Source organism: Primulina eburnea, chromosome 10, assembly GCF_022965805.1.
Source record: "Primulina eburnea isolate SZY01 chromosome 10, ASM2296580v1, whole genome shotgun sequence".
Taxonomy (NCBI): Eukaryota; Viridiplantae; Streptophyta; class Magnoliopsida; order Lamiales; family Gesneriaceae; genus Primulina; species Primulina eburnea.
Genome location: NC_133110.1, coordinates 36902008 through 36923626, shown reverse-complemented (window position 1 = coordinate 36923626; position 21619 = coordinate 36902008). Strand labels below are relative to the sequence as shown.

At 33.9% G+C, this 21619-nt stretch overlaps 3 protein-coding genes across 5 annotated transcripts; 1 reads left to right on the top strand and 2 right to left on the bottom strand.

Annotated features, from left to right (window-relative positions):
• Nucleotides 1–28: 28 nt before the first annotated feature.
• LOC140802907 (putative UPF0481 protein At3g02645) lies at nt 29–1639 on the bottom strand. The gene has a single exon (XM_073158522.1). The coding sequence runs from the start codon at nt 1637–1639 to the stop codon at nt 29–31; it is 1611 nt and encodes a 536-aa protein (XP_073014623.1).
• Nucleotides 1640–11760: 10121 nt separating this feature from the next.
• On the bottom strand, nt 11761–15602 carry LOC140803437 (uncharacterized). The gene is made up of 5 exons (XM_073159314.1): nt 15139–15602; nt 12740–12790; nt 12465–12527; nt 12311–12379; nt 11761–12190 (listed from the first exon to the last, which is right to left on the bottom strand). Exons 1-5 carry the CDS (start codon nt 15457–15459, stop codon nt 12077–12079), a joined length of 618 nt encoding a protein of 205 aa, XP_073015415.1. The 5' UTR covers nt 15460–15602; the 3' UTR covers nt 11761–12076.
• A 1746-nt stretch (nt 15603–17348) lies between these two features.
• LOC140803436 (probable receptor-like protein kinase At1g80640) lies at nt 17349–20734 on the top strand. 3 transcript variants are annotated; one of them, XM_073159311.1, is made up of 11 exons: nt 17349–17842; nt 18122–18289; nt 18367–18620; nt 18712–18844; nt 18934–18997; nt 19082–19178; nt 19274–19376; nt 19619–19827; nt 19930–20046; nt 20249–20375; nt 20459–20734. In XM_073159311.1, exons 1-11 carry the CDS (start codon nt 17671–17673, stop codon nt 20506–20508), a joined length of 1494 nt encoding a protein of 497 aa, XP_073015412.1. In that variant the 5' UTR covers nt 17349–17670; the 3' UTR covers nt 20509–20734. The 3 variants fall into 3 exon arrangements, with proteins under 3 accessions (XP_073015412.1, XP_073015414.1, XP_073015413.1); XM_073159313.1 differs by lacking the exon at nt 20459–20734 and having other exon boundaries at nt 17352–17842; nt 19930–20077; nt 20249–20382; XM_073159312.1 differs by lacking the exon at nt 20459–20734 and having other exon boundaries at nt 17353–17842; nt 19930–20099; nt 20249–20388.
• Nucleotides 20735–21619: the final 885 nt, after the last annotated feature.

Sequence of the window (21619 nt, the reverse complement as noted above, 5' to 3'; positions counted from 1 at the left end):
TAACCCATATATTGTGTGGCTGAATGATTCACAAATGAGCACAGCTGAAAGCTGAGCAAAAAGCTTGGAAACTCATTAAACACAAGACCATTATTGCAGCCATCAAACTCAGAGACTGCCATGAACTATAAACATTTTGTGCCAAGAATTTTCTGATCTTGACCCTGAAACTCTGATTATAACACATATTCAGATCTTCAATGACTTTGTCTAAGAAAGGCACTTTTGTCAGTTGAATAGATTTGGTCATGCCATTCCACAAGTTAGCCACATCTTCATCACTTTTCGAATGGTTCAAAATGACGCCTTTTTCTCTAAGAAACTTTGCATCCTCTTCTGTATCTATAATCCCGTTTATTAACTCCGCGTATCGTGTCAAAACCAACCGCCCTGATGCGGTGCAGGATTCGTAGGCGATCAAGTTTCTTATGACTGCTTCTGTGTTGATGTCTAAAACAAATGTTGGAAGATGAAATGTTGCTGATTTGACGTCGAATCGGATACTTGAAATCCCTTCATCTGTGGCTGAGAACTTTACACCAGCTTTGGAGAGTTCTGTGACAGATGGGATTGTTATTTCCTCCATCAATGGAGGCATATTAATGTTGTTTCTGTTTTCGAGGCTGTTTCTTTCTTGGTATTGAGTGAAGCAAATATATTCTAGCTGCCTTAGAATTATAACTCCTGGAAGATTGGAAATAATTTTCCAAGGAAGTTTGAAAAGGAAGTGAGCAGGTTTTGAAACCAATAATCTTTTAATCAATCTCATGAGGCCTGACTTCGATTTCGAAATAGTTCTCCAGAGATTGTTTTCGCCACCTTCTTCGTTTTGTTGCTCCTCGATATCTAGCTTTATTTCAGATGATGTTTCCTCAGATTTTGGCACAATTAGATGGTACAATAAATCCAGCAAGTGGTCACAACCCATAACCTGATGAACTTCAGGCAATTCTTGGATCATCTTGAAAGGAGAAAGTTCTTTGCAAAAGTTCATTAACATTGCATAAAGCTTATTATCTGCTTCAAAAGTTAACGATCCTAACTGAAATTCCAACACTTTCCTTAAACAAAACAATGGGATTTGGTTCTCAAGCATAATCATGTCTCTAACAATAGCATTGTCATGACTTGCCGATTGTCGGCCCAGCGATACAACAAAACGCGACACTCTTGATGAGGCTCTAGTGAGAATCCTACCTCCTTTGACAGCAAACACCTGAAGAAACTCCAGCAAGAAGCAAGAGTCCACCACCATCATCCATGCTAGAGTTTCGCCGTCGAAATTCAGATAATTTTGGTAACAAGCCCGAAACATAGTCTCTAACTTGATCAAATGGTAAAGAAGATGCTGAAATCTGAGGGCTTGTAGCTGCTTTTTCGATCTTTTTGCAGCATAAATCTTGTTCCTTTCCATTTCATACAACTCAGGACGCCAATTGTGATACGGCCCAATCGCAACTCGTTGCGGGATGTAACAATCGGGGCTGCTTAGCGAAAGGGTCTTGGGGACATTGAAAATGGAGACTGGGATATCAGATTCTTCTTCAAGATCTTCATCTTGATCAAGGGCACGACGGATCTGGTTAATCCAGCTTTGTTCGTCGAAATTTCGATCCGAATTCGGGTGCAGAGAGAACATGCTTTGGTTCTTCCTTCGTTTCTTGATTCTTTTTGGATGTTACATTTCCGCATTCTCAAGTTGAAATTAATTTATTGATATTGACTGAGAGGAATTACAAATTAATCTTGAGGTTTAAAGAGGTTCCGTTACCTTCTTTGGGGAAAAAACTTGAACTTGCTATAAATACAAACTATAACGATATTAATTATATAACAACCAATGGGTCTCATGTAAGACCGTCTCACGGAACATAATTTGTGAGACGGGTAATATTCACAATAAAAAATAATACTCTTAGCATAAAAAGTAATACTTTTTTATGGATGATCCAAATAAGAGATCCGTCTCACAAATACGAACCGTGAGACCGTATCACACAAGTTTTTGTCTATAACAACTCTATTCATATTTACAATAATATGAAATACTTTGACATAAAAAATAATAATTTTTCATAAACGACCAAAATAAAATATATGTCTCATAAAACTAACTCGTGAGACCGTCTCACATAATTTTTTTGTAATAATTTATATAATATTAAGATCTCAAGTTCAAAAATAAATTTAAATCCAATTGTAACCGTTACACACCTCCAAAATTTTATATTTTTTAAGGCAAATGTTGGGCCTGAATTGAGTAATAAATTTTGCCACCCTAACAAAATGCCATTGGGGTTTATAGTTTATTGATTATCATATAGTTATAAAATTGTGACGTCAATACTATTTATTTTATTAGTATAAAACTTTTTACATTCTTAGAGAAATTTTAATTAGAATATTACCTTTAAAAAAATTGACACTCTAACAATATACCAAATTTTCTCGCTCTCAAACTTAAAATAAAATGATACATTAATATTTTTTAATAATATCATATTTTTCTTGAAATCCATGTAATTATTATAATAAATTAATAATTAACATCTTATTTTGAATCTATCTTTAGCTTTTCTTATTAAAAAAAATTACATCTTAAGATAGACATTTGCTTGCTGTTTTTTCTTATTGTGCTATATGGTATATTTGATTGTAAATATCTTAAAATATAATGTTTTTTTTCTAGATTATTCTGATTTAGTAGATAAGTAATTCAGATAATTCGATAACATGGTAATGGATCCAACACATATTAAGCTATTAAAATGATGAAATACACATCTATTTTTCTTAATTTTCATTGAAAGTTTGAAGTCTTATAAGCATTTCAACCTTTAATTTTATAGACGTCGCAGATAGATATGTGGTTTTGTTCTTAAAGAAGTGTGTGTTTAGGGACCTAGCTAAAACGTTTTTGTCGAATTCAAATCGTTGTATCCATCTGGGTTCCATCATTAGACTAAAAGTGATAAAAAGAAGTTGTATCTTTATGCAAATATAGTTACTTATAATAAATTCCTCACAAAAAAGTATCGGTTATACGATAATTAGTCGTAGCTAGTGAAGTTTGCTTGGTCTCCAAAAGTAAAATAGAGATTCCCAAAGGTTCTTATATTAGAAGATTATTATATTGAAAATGTTTAATTAATCAACAAATATTTGAGATAAGGGAAAATAGCAAAAATTCTCCTTTGAGTTTGCATATGTTTAGGGGTCTCCTAAGTGTTCAAATTTGGGTTATGTTTTAGCTAGAGATGTCAATGAGGCGGGTTTAGTTAAATCCAAGACCCTCTCTATGAAAAAAACTTTGACCCATTACTTGTCCCACATCAGTTAAATATTCTTCGGACCCACCCCACCTCGAATACGAAACGGGGCCGGGTAGACCGTGAAACCCGTGAGACCCGAAACTTTTTTAAATAAAAAAGTAATCTTTCTTCTCACATGACTGAATTATGAAACAGACAAACATCTAAATATAACATTGTGAAAAATTAATTCATGTCTTCGATCACACTTAATAATAACAAACAAAGTATTTTCACGACATAAAGAACTACATAAAAAAAAAGTTACTAGCTCTCCAAAAAAATCTTGACACTTCCAAAAATAAGTCATAACATAATTTAAACAGATCAATATAAAATCAGCGAGTAGACAATATTTCAGACACATTCTTCGGGATCATTTTCCTCTTCATCAAGAATGATGGGACAAGTCCGTAAACTACTTGAAGAATTAACTACAAAACTAAATAGAGAAAGTACATTGAAAAAACAAAATTGTAATTTCAAATTGTAAAAAAATGTAATTTAAAGAGAGAAATTAAATTAAAAAAATTAAAATGAAAGTACAATAACAAAATAAAACTATGATTTATTTACCTTTCACCTCATCCCACAACCATCTTCGCGAGCATATAAATGCCTCCAAAGTCGTTGGATTAAAGTCTACTAAGATGAGAACCAACTATTCTTCCACTATTGCTAAAAGCAGATTAAAATGCAATTGTTGACATAGGAATAACTAATAACGTTATGGTTGAAGCGATCTACTAAAAAAATGAAAATTAATAAAACTAAAACCTTAGAATATTTATATCTACATATATGGGACGGGTATTATAGGACCCATGACCCGCCCCATATCCGGACGGGTCTGAAAAATTGGACGCGAGACCCGCCCCATTACTCATTTAGTATGCCCAAATCTACCTCATACACGCGGATCCATTGAGGATCTGGGTAAAACCCTGACCCATTGACATCCCTAAATTTAGCGTTTAGTTTCTATTTTTTACCAAAATGTGGACGAGATACTGAAATGCTGACATGGTCAACGCCATGTCAACCTTAGTCGAGTAACAAATGGAAATAGAGGATCACGTCAGCAAGATTGGCACGTAGACACATACTCACACATGTGTCGGATTTTAGATGAGTATATGGATAGAATTTGACTGCAACAGAATAACAAATTCTTGTTTTCATTATTTGTTTTATTCATTGATAATCTTTATAAATAGAAGGTAGAATGTATTATTTTAATCAATGAAATAAATGCAATTTGACGCAAATTAAAGTATCTAATATTTTATATTCTTGACTACAGTCTGTTAAAAACCAAAACACAACCTAATTTATAAGACCAAAACACAACCTAATTCACAGTACCAAAATTCCAAAACCGCAAACCTAAAAGAACAAAACGCAAAATAGGCATATTAGAGGACTATTTTTCCAATTATATCCATGAAGTAAAAGTTGAAATGCAATTTGCACAACACTACGAAATGGTCATAGATCCTAATATTTCATTACATTATTTGTGCATCTACACTTTGGTTTCTTTTTTCATGTCTCTTTCTCTAACCCCAAAGTCAAGAAAACCCCATTTCCCCTATCATCTCTCAGTCCAAAGAGTGCTTGTTTTCTTGGGAAGCTCCTCTTTTTCTCCTTTGTTTTTTTCAAGGTTTTTTCGAAATCCCTTCTTCAAGAAAACAATGGAAAGCCACACTTCCCAATGCGATACATCCACAAGTTTCATTTTGTCCGACATTCCCTTTTGTTCCTTTGCAAATGTTACTTAAAATATTGCAAGTTGGAAGGTTTCATTTGACATTGCTACATTGGGAATGTGCCCCAAAGAGGACACAGACACAGATCAAGAAAGGGAAACTTGTAGCTAACTTGTAGTTGTGGTCGACAAATCTTTAACTTGATTAACTCATGATTCACTTCCTAAAAGAATAGTTTGTTGTTATGATAAAAAATTATTATTATTACTATTATTTAATGATAATTTATTTTTGAAAATAAATATTTTATTACTATGTAAGTTGATTAATATTTATTTCTGTGCTTTTAACTTTAACAAGTATATATGCATTAATTTGTAATATTATTAAGACGATGTAGCTTACAATAAAGTTCAACCTACCTTTTAATTAATATATAATATATATATATATATATATGTGTGTGTGTGTGTATGTGTGTATTTTGTACTTTCTCTTAGTTCAATATACCGTATAACGTCTTAAAGCCATCTCCAATCCATAAATCTATTTTGGTGCAGTTTCTACACCAAAATAGTGCGTGCAAATAGTGCAGTTTCTGCACCAAAATAGGACAGTTTTTGCACCAAATATAACATTCATCTCCAACCCATTTACTTCAAATCTTACATCAAAAAAAATATTCTCTAAATATTCTTTTTATTTTACATATATTAATCATTATATTTCATTTAAAATATTTATAATTATGACTAAGATTTTATTATTAATAAACTTAAATAATAATATTTAAGTTTATAATTATTAAACATTTGTATTTATAATTATATGTATTATATATCATTAAATCAAATTAGTCCTTAATTAATAATAATTAACATAAATAAATATTTTAAAAATCAATAATTATTAATTTTAAATTTATATAATTAAATATTTAATTATTAAATTTATAAAATAAATATTATACTATTATTTAAATAATATTTATAATTTTTAATACATTATTTATAATAAATACAAAAAAAAAATCAAAAAAAAAAAAAAAGAGCGCAGAGGAGTGGTCGTTGGAAGAAGAAAAGCTGCACCATTTAGCGTTGGAGAGGCCCTCAAGAAATATTTTCATTTTACAAATGTTAATAGTACAATTGATTCCAAATCCATATAAATTAATATTTGAAATTCAAATTATATATAAATATCCCAGAAAATTTCAAATCTTTTTACTCAAGCACAATGTTAAATATTTTGAGTTCCTCTAAAAAATTAGTGGACTTATATTAAAATTTACAGTTCCAATTCTATAAATACAAATACGTGTCGATTATCGACGGGTTAACAAATTAACTCTTAATTAGCCCAACCTATTCTAATTGAGCATCTTAAAATACATTAATTAACTCTCATATTCATTCGAACTTCTACTTTTTCTAAAATCTTATGAAATAATTCTCCACATATCTCAATATCATTAAATAATACGAGTTTTCACATATTAATAAAAATTCGTTATATGTTTTCATCATATCATAGAAAGAAACACTCTTTATATAAGATTGAAAATTCTGGTTGCATAAGCGTCAAACTTTAATATTATAAATATGACACATGGGTTATAAAAATATATCTTTTTAATAAATACCAGATTTTACGAAATTAAAGAGTTCGTTAATTTATATTTATTTTTTAAACAAGAAAAACAGTATTTTCAATAGAAAGATTTGGGTTCCCAACTAACACAAGCAAACGTGAACATCATACTGTTAAATTCCCCCAAACTTTTACTTAAAAAATGCCCCGAAACTTTAAGTTAATTAAAGAATATCATTTTTTTATATATTTTTTATATTCTATAATTATAACAGAATAAATATTTATATTAAAAAATACAATTAATAATTTTTTTATAATTTTAATAAGCAATATATATATATAGACACACAATAAGACAAAAAAATAGTTGTCTTCGGTTTGGTCGATGCTGGGTGTGGGGGCAGTGCCCCCACACCCAATCAACGGTCCAGATCATTTCATGGGGGGGAGAAATTTAAAAAAAAAAAAAAAACCAAGGGCCAGAAAAATTCTGGCCCTTGGATCTGTCCCTGCAGGCAGTGCCTGCAGGGGCAGGGTCGAATTTTCCATTCAAAGCTAATTAATATCTGTTAAGTACTTGATTGATGTGATTTATAAAATCCCTTCAATTTCCCATGAACCTAAACTGTATTTCACTCAATCCCAAACCCTAAAAATTGCCATCTTCTCAGAAAACCCTATTTTACCCTGCGGGTTTGTAGGAGGTTAAATCCATGCACGTAAAGTTATCCCTGGTTAAAAGGGGTAATCACGGGCCATGCATCAGTCAAAACTATCTTTTCTATTTGATAGCAACTCTCATTCTTACAAGTCACGTAATCCAACGGCCATAAGGCTTCACGATTTTTATTTCATATTCTCTTACTCTATAATATTTATACATTAAAAAAAAAACAGTTTTTAGTGTCAACGATCGATCATACATCATTTGATTAAATATATTTATCTCATTTAACGTATGATTATATCGATTTATCATGGTGGAATTGAATTTGATCCATTTTTTATTCCATCTTAAATTTTTTTGACAAAAATTTGTGTGAGATAGTCTCACAGATCGTATTTTGTAAGACGGATCTCTTATTTGGGTCATCCATGAAAAACTATTACCTTTTATGCTAAGAGTATTATTTTTTTATTATGAATATTGGTAGGTTTACTCGTCTCACAGATAAAGATTCGTGAGATCGTCTCATAAGAGACTTGCTCAATTTATTTTCGGAAGTACGATGTGTAATAATATCGACCATAATTAAATGATTTCATATTAAAAAGGATGAGTAGACTTGTAATGCTAGAAGAAAATAGAAAATTGTTGTTGTAAGAAATCTATTTATATTTTTTTTAAAATGAAAAAATCTAATAACCCTGTCGTTTTTTTTTAAAAAAAAAATAATACGTTGATTACGTGGATTAGGAGCCAAACGTGACTTGGGGAAGAGATGATGACGTCATCCTAGGAAAAAGGGAGAGGAGAGGACAGTATATCCCCTCTGCCAAGCAAAGGACGAGTGTGTAAGTAAGTAAATGTGGTCTTGTCCAAATTGACACCAATATCTTGAGCTAGATTTTCAAATTAAAAAAAAAAGGTAATTAAGTTATTCCTCAACTAACTAATTTAATAGGTCCATATGAATTATATGTCATGAAATAAAATTTAGTTAATGTACACTACTTGGCATTGAATAATATATGCACTCAAATTTGAAAAACCAAATTATATCATTATTTAGCTAATTTTGCAATTTATTTGTGTGAGGTCACAAACTGTCACATCCCGAGCTCGAGCTCGCGCCTGCATGACTGTACAATGAGTTCTTATAGCAACTACTTCGTATTTGTCATCACTTTACGAAAATGATTAACCTAAATTGATGTAAAAGTCCATTGTAACTAATTATAAAATCATTTTAAAATTTTAATTTTTATCATATGGAACCAGAAGTATCATGCAAACAAATACGAACTTGTTCAAACAGCCATACTCTTGAACGAGCAAGCATTAGCACGATAATTGTTATATTTATGATCTAGCTATAATTTTTGTAAAAGCCGATGAATATTTGATTTTACGTTAGTTTGATTTGACAATAATAAATAACTTTTCTTTATCAGCTTTTTGATACTTGAAAGTGGATACTTGAAAGTGAATCTGCAAACCAAAGTTAACAATTAAATACGAATTAAAATGATAACAATTTTTTTAAAAAAATTAGGGGCTGAAATGAAATGAATCCAAATTTATTTGGCCAAGCATCAATATGCAATCATTCCCACTGACTATAAATTTGGGAACTGCGAGTTAAATCTCATGACTACATTTTTTTCTGCCTGTCTCTGTAGCCAGTGCCAAGAAAACTGAGCCATCGTTAGGAACATCAACAATTTCCTAATGTTGCGAAACGTCACTTTCCCTGAACTGGGACTGTTTGACCCACTTCAAATGTTGCAACAGTGGAATCAATTCGATTCTGAACCTGGTTTTCTACCTTGTTTTTCATCATTCTCTCCAGTTCAAGTTCCTGAAGTGGCTGATGATTCAAACAGGAATCGTGTTTCAGGTGGGTTTTCGTGTGGTTACTCTTCTTCGGTTTCTGAAGAGGAGAATCGAAGGGATTCTGATGAAAACCACTCAGTTCTTGAAGGGATTGCAGCTGTTGTCGGGGAGCGTGTTCTCTTTGGAAGCCGCGGCGTAGACGTGAACAAGGATAGTTTTTTTAACAGCGGCGAAGAGAGATTTTTTCAAAACATTTCTGTTGATGAGACGAGGAAAGAGGATGATCATGGAGTTGGGGTGAAAAAAAGCTATCGTGGTGTGAGGAAGAGGCCGTGGGGGAGGTGGTCCGCGGAGATACGCGACCGTATAGGGCGGTGCCGCCACTGGCTCGGCACCTTCGATACGGCTGAGGAGGCTGCGCGCGCCTACGACGCGGCCGCGAGGCGGTTGAGGGGTTCCAAAGCCCGGACTAACTTTCAGATACCTCCTGTTTTGCCTCTCCTCTCTCTTAATTCTTGTTCACCATCTTCCGAGACAAAGAAGTCGAGGGCTAATGCAAAATCTGGGAAAGTGCAAAACGTGAGCAAGAAGTGCTGTGTTGTAACTTCTGCTGCGCAACTTTTTAGCTCAGATTCTGCGGTCGAGAGCAGGAGGGGTGTTAATCTGGAGCTTGGTTTGAAGTTTAATGGAGGATTTAGTGAGGCAAAAGGGCTTCTTCGTTGATGGCTTAGGTCTATGCATGTTTGCCTTGATAATAGTTTCTTGTTTTGACATATATATTCTGGGTTAGCTTTTGAACGTTTAGGGTTTGCACCTAGCTCTTTAGTCGATTTCACGGCCTTTTTCCTCATATTGGTGCATTTTACATGGATAAATCTTAAAGGCCGTGGTCTGTAATTGATTTATATGACGTGAAGCTGGTTCTTGATTATATTTCAGTTTTGAAATAGATTTTGCGTTATATATATGTGTGACTGTGTGAGGTTCACCAGTTATATCGAGAGAGAATATTCAAACTAACTTTTGTAATCCAAGAGTCAAGAACTACGACTAGATATGGCGGCCCGAATTTATTTTGCGAAGAAAAACAATAATCCAAGAACTATACAACAAGATAAATCTTCAGAAACTCGTGAAATTTAAGCAAAATTCTACTGTTGAGTCAGAGGCAAATCCAAGATTTTGCGGAAATATGATCAGAGGGCCGCCAAGAGCCGAGCCTCCCACGAAAGGCGGGCTACTGGCGCGGCCGGGTGTGAGGATATGGTGTACTGCGTGAGTACCACATCGCGACAATCGATCCATCCGAAGTGGAAACGATAACGAAGATTACAGTACAGAGAGGTGAGAATTGGAGATATTAATGTGCGAGTAATTGATTACTTGCATGCATGATGCATGATTCATGCTTTGCAGAAAGACACAGCTCTTACAGGTTTATTTCATCTTATCCATATGAGTATTGTTTCTATGATAGGATGAATGATTAAGATTTGTCCATGCATATATAGGGACCATTTTTTTTTGAAATTGTATGTGTGACAAGATCTTATCCGTTGAAATGAGGTAATGATAGTGTCCACATAGATAAGATCTCATCTACCCTCTTCTCTTACGATATGATGCTCCGGTCACACATTTCAAACTATCTTTTAACTTCAAATACTCGATCAACCCTAACCATGTATTTACCATTGAGTAGGTCTCATGTGAGACCGTCTCACGGATCACAATTTGTGAGACGGATCAACCCTACCCATATTCACAATAAAAAGTAATACTCTTAGCCTAAAAAATAATATTTTTTCATAGATTATCCAAATAAAAATCCGTCTCACAAAATACGACCCGTGAGACCGTCTCACACAAGTTTTTGCCTTTAACATTTACCCAAAAATCCCAATTTTGGTTTTATTTATTTTAAATTTTTGTCAAATTTCAGTATTTTATCGTATTTCTGGGTTTTAAAATAGGGTAAAATTATGTAAGCGGGCGTGAGTTTATTTCGTTTTAAATATTAATCCACCTTACTAGTCCCAACTTTTATCGCCAACTTGAGCCAGTCCAACACATACGAAACACACATTAAATAGCATAACGAAAAACAATTTTTTGTGTCTATTTGGGATTTGGTTAACAAAGTTTTCAATATTTTAATTTTTATATATTAATTTTGATTTTATTGACTTTCATTTCTATTTCATTGAAGTATTGACGTGACGTTGAAAAATATTGATATATCCGATATAATGTCATTAACTAAATCAAAATAATTGAAAACTAAAAATAAGAATGCAAAACTAAATTTCGAAAATTTAACCAACTAATAACCAAATTTGGATAAGCAAGTTAATAAAAAAAAATTATTTTCTTATAATATAATTATCACAAAAAATCTTATGAGACCATATCGACTTGTCTTATATAAACCCGAGAGTCAGATCTCACACGAACCTCAATAATTATTATAATAATCACATGTTAATTACACAATTATAGCTCAAATACCGTTAACGATGTAATCACATCATGATTCGATTTTTAACTTTGAAGATATTAATATTAAAATAAAAGGATTGTTTTTGTTGGCATTACGCACCGAAGATGCCCAGAGGAAATTAATATCGCACAAAAAATACGCGAAAAAACATTAAGAAAAATAGTATCTCATTTCAAGAACAAGCATGTATTCATCTAAAATCCCCAAAAAAAAAATTTGAAAAAAAATCCCATAAAAATAATACACTTAGACTCCAAAAAAAATATGGCTCCTAAATCTAACCATCTGCACCTTCATTTATAAGTATCCTAACCATTCCAGTGATACATTTGCTACTGCATAGAGTTATAACTATATATAGGCTAAAAGTTTAATTTGACATAACCTAAATTCAAGGTTAGAACTTACTTAGTATAGTGTCATTTGTTATATTTGGTCAGGTTTATTTAACGCCACGATCCGCCGACTAGCTGGCTCCACAAACCAGATCGGAGCTCGGAAATTCGTCGAACGGGATATTTAGATCGGGAAGAATAGGTAGAGATGTTAGTTCTCTTTCTTGAATTGGTGGCAAGTCAAGCTGCAAATTCAGCACAAGATTATTGAATGCAAGTTTTTAAGGCGTCTTGTGTCTTGAAAAATTTAGGTGTCAAACACACAAATAAAATTAGAATGGGTGAAGAAAATGGCAGCACTTCACCTTCATTCTCTTCAATCTTTCATTCACAGACCTTTGATTCTCCAGATTCGCGCGTAAGGCAGCTATTTCCTGCATCGCGAAAGGGTTATAATTTAAGGTCGTATAAGTATATATGATCTGGAAATTAGAGGCATTATCGGAAGAAGTAGAATACCCTTTTAAGATCTCTTCTTTCCTTAATTAGGGAATTTTCTTCTTCCTTCAGTTCAGCCAAGTTCTGGAGATGTATAAGCACCAAATGAGGAACAGCAGTAACAAAACTGAATGTGACTATCATTAATATTAACTATCACATGCTCGGCATGATCAACTTTCGCTAGTGACTATTTCGCATATTATGCAGAAATAGTCCAACCGGGGCCAAAGATGAGGTGTGTGTCGTTTTTGGATCAATATATGCCTAATAGAAACTAGAATGATTTATCGCACCTTCTTCTTTCTTGACCTCTTGGAGCTTGACTTCTGAGTGCTACTATTAACCTGCGAAAATCAAAGACCGAACACAATCATCAGCATATCATGTTATGCTATATGTTCGAGCTTGTCCAAAAGTTTGCTTGCATAGAACAATTACAATCTAGTCTATGACTTCGTTGAAGAATTATGTGATTATAACATCGCATTATCGATAGAAAAACTACGACTGATCACGAGACTTGAACAGATAGTCGACAAAAAGGTATTGTATCTAAACCACACAACTCAATGTTTAGAGTGTCAAATAAATCCAAGAAAATTTACACTGAGATCATCTGCAGTGATGGCTAAAGCTTTGAGCACTCGAAAACGGACATGCCTACCCTTCTTTTGGTGGGACAGATTCATTGATTGACCTTGTTTCATCTGGTTTACTTGGAATAGGCCATAAAAGGAAGATATAGAACGAAACCGAAAAGAAAATAAGGAAATTAAGAAGGGTATCATACAAGGAACCTAATTGTTAGTTGAAGACGATAATTAAACAATATGTTATCAACTTTCAACAAATAAGTTGGTGACAACTAAAAAAATGGTCCCCTCCACTTCAACCACATCCATACCATTCAATTTCTCACACATTTTGCGCCAAATCACACACTTTACATGATGGCTATCTGAAACCCTTCATGTAAACCATAGTCCCAAATTAATAAATTTGAACCATATAAATTTATAGCCTATATTGCACGTGTCTGAAAGAGAGAAAATAGTTAGCTCTAACCACTAAAAAGTCCTCGATAACTTCATGCCACCATATACACCTTACACACACATACACAGAGTTAGAAACCACTTCTCCCCCAAAAATCGAATTCATGGGAGATGGCAAAAATAATAGCCGACACACACAAGCCGGAAACCTGGAACAGACATCCGAAATCGACATTAAAGAGTTGTAAGTCTAAGTTGATCAGTCGATTATTTGGAATACGGTGAATGTGAAAGTTGTATCGTCCGATACCATATCGACACCATTTTTCCAAGAAACTCAATATCATAAGAAGTTACCCAAATAATCGTTTTATAATTTAACATACAGCTTATACTATATACATACTCAAAGTTCAGACAACTTGATTCCAGCCCAACAGTTACACTTAACCTCGTCAGCAAAAAAAAAAACACCGTTATCAATCATTTATTCCACAATTTCATTCATTTCATGTTTTAGAAGAATCCCATTTTTCAGTACTTACACTAATCGATACAACATAGGACAAAAAAACTTGGCCTGGTTGTGTGGTGCCTTGAAGTGTTCACCGTATATTGTGTACAAATGGCATTTGTTGGATTCAAGAAAACGACAAGCAAAAGACACATATCACCAATAGATAACGAAGTGGCTGGCAATCAACTTTAAAGATTATGAATTTTAGTGAATTTTTATTACATCTGGCCCCAACTCATTGCTGTCATATTGGAAACTTCATCTAATACCACGAACTCAGCATACAATTCTTCAATACACATTAAACTATAAATACACACATATATATACACATACGTATGTATTTATGTATGTATAAAAATATAATAAAATTAACATATAAAGAGCTCACAACCGCTAACAACACTCCACCAAACCAACGCAGACCTAATTGGCTAATTGCCACGAAAACACGCCACCGATTAACCAGGGCTCCACCACCCCCCACCCCCCGCATAAATTGACCAAAATACCCCTCCCTTCGAAAGAACATTTATCATGATTCTTTACCAACTTCTAAGCAAAGCCCTATATCTATTTTCTACACAATTCCCCATAAGTTTGAAGGTGGAGATAGCTCCATCTCATACAACTTTGACTTATAAATTATTTTATTTAATTTAATATCAATTGCTCACTAAATTTTTTACTAATCTATCCAGAAAAATGGATCTCCGAAAAAAAATTATTATTTAATAATTTGTTGATTATAATTATAATATTGGATTTAAATGAAGAACTAATTTATTTATTAAATATAAACATGCTGCTGACCATTAACATGAACTTTCTTGTGGTAAATTGACGAGAGTACCCTCGCATTTAATTATTGGCGTCAAAAAGAAGGGGAAAGGGCTAGGATGGCTGAATCTGACTTCTTCCATACGCGTGTCGCTAGGACAGTAAATATCCATGTTTTCGGGGGTATTTTGGTAAATGACCAGACACTCCAATCGAATGAAAACTGACACGAGACACTGACGATTGACGAAGAAACATGAAAGAAACACAGTAGTCCTAGGATAAAGAAGAGGAGAACCCCCGCCGCTGCCGCCTCGCCGAAGGCCGGAGGATTGGGAACATATGTGTACAACGATTAGGAGACGAGAATTTCTAGTGTTGAGCGTTTTCGAGTACGAACCTCAGATCTTCTTGCGTGGCATAACTTGGAGAGAGGTGGGAGGCTGGACTCTTCACATCCGCCGCCAGATCCCCCGCTGAGCGAGGTGGCGCCGCTCAATGACAAGGCCGTCGTGGGGCTGTCCCTGTGGCCTGACTTCTTCGGGGCGTTGTTGGGATACAGAGGCTTTGACCTGCGTTGACGCACGCTCCACTCCAGTGGCACGACGGTTGGGTGGAGCGGGAGCGGCGTGGACGCGTGGTGGAGGCGCACCAGGAGCTCCACCACCATGGCGTCGTCTGTCATGGCGGCAGCCACCCATTCCTCGTCGGCGCACGTCATGGCTGGGATCCGCAGGGGGTTGGTTGGAGGCTGTGAATTGGACTGGAGAGATGCGAAAAGTGGAAATGGGAATTGTGGGATGGTGGCAAAGAAAAATGTGGTGTGAAGAATCAATTAATATTTATATTTTCACAGTGATGATAATAATATTAAATAAGACACACATGATGAGGCGTTTTGTGTGTGTATGTGTGTGCGCGGGCGCTCACGTATATATACATGTGTGTGTATATATATATATATATATATATATATATATATTTGAGTAGATCTCATGTGAGATGCTCTCACGAATCTTTAAATGTGAGACGAGTCAATTTACTGATATTCACAATAAAAAATAATAATATTAACATAACGATAGACACCGTCAAGCAAATTTTAAAATTTGAGTCTGAAATATTATATTCGATAGTTCGTGAACTGAAAGCTCGATCCTGAATTCGAGCATTTGGTATATAAAATGCTGAAAATAGGTTTGGTCTGTACAACTCTAGCTCGAATCCAACCATCAAGACAAGCGATGATTTATTTTTCAACATTCATGTCAGAGTTTTGAACATTGAAAAAATTGAGCTTGAATATGATGAATGACAGAGTTTCTTATATTAATTGACTTTGATCTTTTCCTCTGTCCTTTTTATACAAAATATTATAATTTATTGAAAATGTTACTATAATATATAGATTTGATAAATTAAATACTAATTTTTAATTATACTACATTACACATAGATTGAATAATATCGATGTACCGGAAGTCAATATTGACTTATATGAAAATAATACAGTAAAAGTCAAATAAATAATATAATATACAAGTTAAAATCATCATTTAAATTGAATAAAATTCTTATTTTACATTTGACAATTTTTATTTATTAATTAATTAAATTTTCATCTTCATATTTGGGCCAAAAATTAAACCACCAACTTGGCCCACTTGATAGTTTTAATAAATGCCATTTTAGCCCAAATTTGGTAGCTATTCTATCAGTAGTAGTCCAACATGTGAATATTCACAAAAAGTAATTAAACACGTTATTTTATTTTACCAAATAATAAATAGACAAATATGTGGTGTTAAATTTCAAGTATAATCCACATAATATTTGTAGGAGATTTTCAGGAAAATTTATTGCATATTCATAATTTATATATATTTTTTAAAAAATATATGTATTTTATCATTCTTCAAAATTTAATATTTAGTAAAATAAAATAACTTATATATATATATATATATATATATAATTCAGTCATTCAAAGGAGCTCATATTAACAATATAATATATATATATAATAATTTGAATTTTGTTGTATCATTGGATTCAAGTAACATTTAGTTTATTATTGGTATGAAATTATAAATATCGGTTTTTTTTATATTAATTATTGCTCGATAAAATTATATTACACAATCAAAGAAGTGATAAATACTCCGAGAATACTCATAGTCTCATATGGATATAATCTCTAAATAGTAGGTCTCTTGTGAGACGGTATAATGAGACGGGTCAATTCTATCAATATTCACAAAAAAAGATAATATTCTTAACATAAAAATTAATATTTTTTTCATGGATGACCCAAATAAGAAACATGTCTCACTAAATACGACATATAAGACTGTCTCACATAAATTTTTGTCATCTTTAAATTAGATGATCAAAGATCCATCCTATATTAGAAAAATAAATTTATAAATTATGGATTATTTTGAATAATTAAAATAATATTTCTTTCAAGTGTTCATTTACCTATCAAGTGCGATGCCCATTAAGGTAACGTGTTCTATCATCATAAATAAAAAAAATAAAAAAATTAGTACTAAAGTCATGAAAAAAACTGAAAATGGAAAATTTTAAACTATGCGCACCAACCCCTCCATCTTCTCGTTTCGGTCCACGCTGTTGTTCTCGAATCGTGGCTCCATAAAGATTGCTTCTTTTAACGCTGTAAGAAAGGAGCAACACTGCCACTTTGTTCTTTTTCTGAAATACAAAAAGAGAATCATTGCGCTTTTTTTCTGACATTATTTTGTCACCTTCCATTAAAGAAATTAAAAAACTGGAATTGACTGGAAAGAACTAGATGCACATAAGACATACTTGAGAAAGTCTATCACATTCTCAAAATATTCAAATTTGGATTGCCTTAAATATCAGATAAGGCAAATCCCATTCTAGAAACAAGATTTTGAGAGAAGGAATGGGTTTGAAGCTTTTGCTTTTGATCCTGGTACCCACTTGGGTTTTTAGCTCCCCTTTGTTCTCGGCTCCCCTAGATGTGAGGGCAGATCCCCCTGTGTCTGACCCTGTTCTTCCTAAGGAAAAAGAACCCGTTTTCAAGAATTCTTCTGATTTGATTGCGCCGCCTCCAGGTAACACAAGAATGTTTACTGCATTTAGTTCAGTAGTTGCGACTGGGCTTTGAGGTTTTTGAGTGAGGTTGTCATTTTCTCTGTTTGTTTGGCTTGGCCCTATTTGTTGTATTCTCGAAAATGTTGATCACACGTAGATTGTATTAATCTTGTACTTCGATTTTTTTCCTTGTATTTGCTTTTGGCACTGATTATCTGTAAAAAAGAAAGGTGCTTGGGGAAATAATAATGCGATATTACTTTAAGTTGATTGTGTCATTGGCTTTGTTTGTTTTGAAGTTGGAGAGGTTAAGGTTGTGCACAGCAAGGACTTGAACAAGAAAATACTTATCGCTTTTGTTGTTGCTTCAACTCTTCTGGGAGGAATTTTGCTGCTTCTGTCTTGTTTCTTAATCTGCAGGCTGAAAATTTTGAAGAAATGTAATGCAAGAGGTGATTTGAATTCAGGTATATCTTTTTGAAAGTAGATATCCTGTTTCCCTTTTAACTTTCGTTCTTGTTATTTATTAACTCTGCATATGTAGATGCTGCTAAAGGAATGTCATTGAGTACGAGTTTGGATAAATTTTCTTCTTTAAAGAGTGGTGGCAACAAGGGTTGTCCTATTGCTGCAATTGAGTACCAATCGCTAGTATCTGCTACAAAAGATTTTGATGAAGGGAATGTTGTAGGAGAAGATGGATTCGGGCGTGTGTATAAAGCTCGTTTCAATGAGAACATTCTCGCGGCTGTGAAAAAAGTATATGCTGGTGGGCAGGAAGCTGAAAGAGGATTTGAGGTGAAGTGAGGGCTAATTTTGATTATAGCCAGGAAATGTTTGTGTTAGTTTTACGGATATTTGTTATGCTCGATTTTGTTTGGATTTGCAGAATGAGGTCGAATTGCTTGGTAAAATACAACATCAAAACATTGTTTCTCTTTTAGGATATTGTATTCATGGCAAAGCACGGTTCTTGGTTTATGAATTGATGGAGAACGGGTCATTGGAATCCCACTTGCATGGTAAATTTCAAATTTTCACGATTTTTGGTTATGTCGCAAGATTAATCAATGATAGTTTTGTATTTCTTACATGAATGAATTCATTTTAGAACGTAATCGTGGATCGACTTTGAATTGGCATCTAAGAATGAAAGTCGCCCTTGATGTTGCAAGGTACCCCTTTTTAGTGAACTTTTTGTTTTTATCATTGGTTTCCCAGCCTTAGTACCTTACCAAACACTTTTTACCTCTAACCAGAGGATTAGAACACTTGCATGAAGTTTGTGACCCACCTTTGATACATAGAGATCTGAAATCATCGAATATTCTTCTTGATTCCAAGTTCAATGCCAAGGTAATATTACAGAAAAAATCTTCTGTTTTCTCACGTAACTTTGATTCTACGTCAATATTACGAGATAGCTGATTCAATTAGTCTTTTGGTTCAAGCTCTCTGACTTTGGCCTTGCAATCTCTGGAGGGAAACTGAACGCGAACAACCATAAGTTTTCTGGAACCTTGGGCTATTTAGCTCCCGAGTACTTGCTAGATGGTAAAGACTATTCCTTGTACTTGTCTGCACAGAAAATGGCTTATTACATTCCGCACTGTTTTTCGAGGAAGCAACAATTGCCCGGATATGATCAAAACATCGTACTTGGATTTTTAATTGTTATACTGTTTAAAATAGTTGAAAATAATGGAAACTAAATTCTCCTTCTACAGTTATTTTTTGCACAATGATAGTCATTCAACTCTGAATTTATTAGCAACAAATTCTTGAACAATTTATAGGTAAACTTACAGACAAAAGTGATGTGTATGCGTTTGGCGTGGTTCTTCTTGAGCTTTTGATGGGAAGACGTCCTGTAGAAAGATTGGCTGATGCACAGTGCCAATCTATAGTTACCTGGGCGACGCCTCATCTTATGGATAGATCAAAGCTTCCAAACATTGTCGATCAAGCCATCAGAAATACAATGGATTTGAAGCATTTGTATCAAGTGTGTTTTTTTTTTTTACAAAATACCAACCACTCTTGTGCTCGAGTATTTTCGAAAACTAGTTTTTTAACTCAATTTGATGGTATCCATTTTCCTGATCAGGTGGCAGCAATAGCTGTGCTATGCGTACAACCAGAGCCGAGTTATAGACCACTCATAACTGATGTCTTGCATTCTTTCATCCCCCTTGTGCCTCTTGAGCTCGGAGGATCCCTTAGAGTAATCGATTCTGCTCCCTGAATATACACTAGTACTACTACTTTTGTTCATCTGTTAGCATTTCTATACCAAATGCCCGTTTCTATGTTCTTGATCTTAGACTGCATAAACTCTTCTGCCAGAAAACTACGCAGATTTTTTTTTTTTGCTCTTAAAGTTAAGAACAAGAAAGGTTTTGTTGTTTTGTCATTGTACCCTGCAGCTGGCAAAGAATATGTCAAGCCGCCTATCGGACAGGCTCCTATTTTATCAATTTTACGGCTTTTCCCGTTCATGCCCATCTAAGGGGTACGAGTCAAAAAAAGTTCACTCGAGTTCCAAGGATCATAGTAATTCAGAAACCGGAAACATTTGATCATGGTAACTCGGAAACCGGAAACAGTTGAACTAATGCAGGCTACTTCTCACACAGGGGCACCTGAATTCTCATCTCATGTGAATTTGAAATGTCTAAGACACTGACAGTGACATGTTCGATTGCATGAAATCTACGTTTCTTTGAGATTATTCCGTGGACCAAAAACGAGCATATAAACGTCGGTGGACATTGTGCCTAGTTAATGCTTCTGATGTTTAGATCAATAATATGTTCTTTTTTCAATCTTAGATCTTCTGTACAAAATAGCGACCAATTTTGTTTTTCACGAATACAAGTGAATTATACATCAGCAGTATATAATTTTTCTTGAAGAATATGTATCATATATCAAATGCATGCTACATAAAGTGGAACACCAATTTATGTCTGAAGAATCTAGAATTCTTTTTCTGCTACTGGTCGATGTAAATCGGCATGTTGTAGTCTACAAATTCTCTTCAATTAACAGCAAACAATCTGTGGTTCATCAAACTTTCCAAATCCTTTTAACTTTGTCTGTAACCAAAACAAGGTAAAAATGCTCTGTCTCTATCTTACAATCAGATAATACAAAGAACAAAACGATTTTCTCTGCAAAACCAAAGTTCCACAGAAAAACAATCCGAGAACAAGAATCTTGGTATGAACCATTAATGCTAAAGCAACAGCCAGTACAAAACTAGTCTCCCTCCTATATAAACCTCAAAACTTCCAAGGAAACGAAAAAAGGAAAAACGGTTATGAGTTCAATTTCCATCTGGTTTTGTAGTAACAGCAGCAAGAATCTGTTTGTAAAGATAGTTCATCCAGGTGGTCACGTGGAGCTACACGACCGCCCAATTCTAGCTTCAGAGCTACTCAACCGTAACCCAAATGCTGTGTCGCACACCCCACAATATTCCAGCAGCCATATGACATAATTTCTCCAGATACCTTGCTAAATCTTGGCCAAAAATAATATGTTGTTCCCATTATTACTGTCAAGAAACTTCAACTCCATGGTTCACCTTTTATGCTTGAAGGGAACCAGCAAGCTAGCAATCGAGATACTGAAATTGATGAAACTTTTGATATACAAGGGACCATTTGTTGTACAATCATTGTTGACCCATATAATGTGGCAAAGTTCATATATGAAAGTCGTGTTTTAGCTTTAGGAAATAAATACGTTTCTTTCTCTATATATAGAATCTTGTACGAACATTTTATTCAATT

Coding starts and splice junctions, on each gene's coding strand:
- LOC140802907 (XM_073158522.1), bottom strand. CDS start 1,639: ATGTTCTCTCTGCACCCGAATTCGGATCGAAATTTCGACGAACAAAGC.
- LOC140803437 (XM_073159314.1), bottom strand. CDS start 15,459: ATGACGTGCGCCGACGAGGAATGGGTGGCTGCCGCCATGACAGACGAC. Junction 12,791..15,138: donor GCCACGCAAGAAGATCTGAG/GTTCGTACTCGA, acceptor TGATTTTCGCAG/GTTAATAGTAGCACTCAGAA. Junction 12,191..12,310: donor AAAGATTGAAGAGAATGAAG/GTGAAGTGCTGC, acceptor CTGAATTTGCAG/CTTGACTTGCCACCAATTCA.
- LOC140803436 (XM_073159311.1), top strand. CDS start 17,671: ATGGGTTTGAAGCTTTTGCTTTTGATCCTGGTACCCACTTGGGTTTTT. Junction 19,377..19,618: donor TCCCGAGTACTTGCTAGATG/GTAAAGACTATT, acceptor AACAATTTATAG/GTAAACTTACAGACAAAAGT. Junction 20,376..20,458: donor CTCGAGTTCCAAGGATCATA/GTAATTCAGAAA, acceptor CTTCTCACACAG/GGGCACCTGAATTCTCATCT.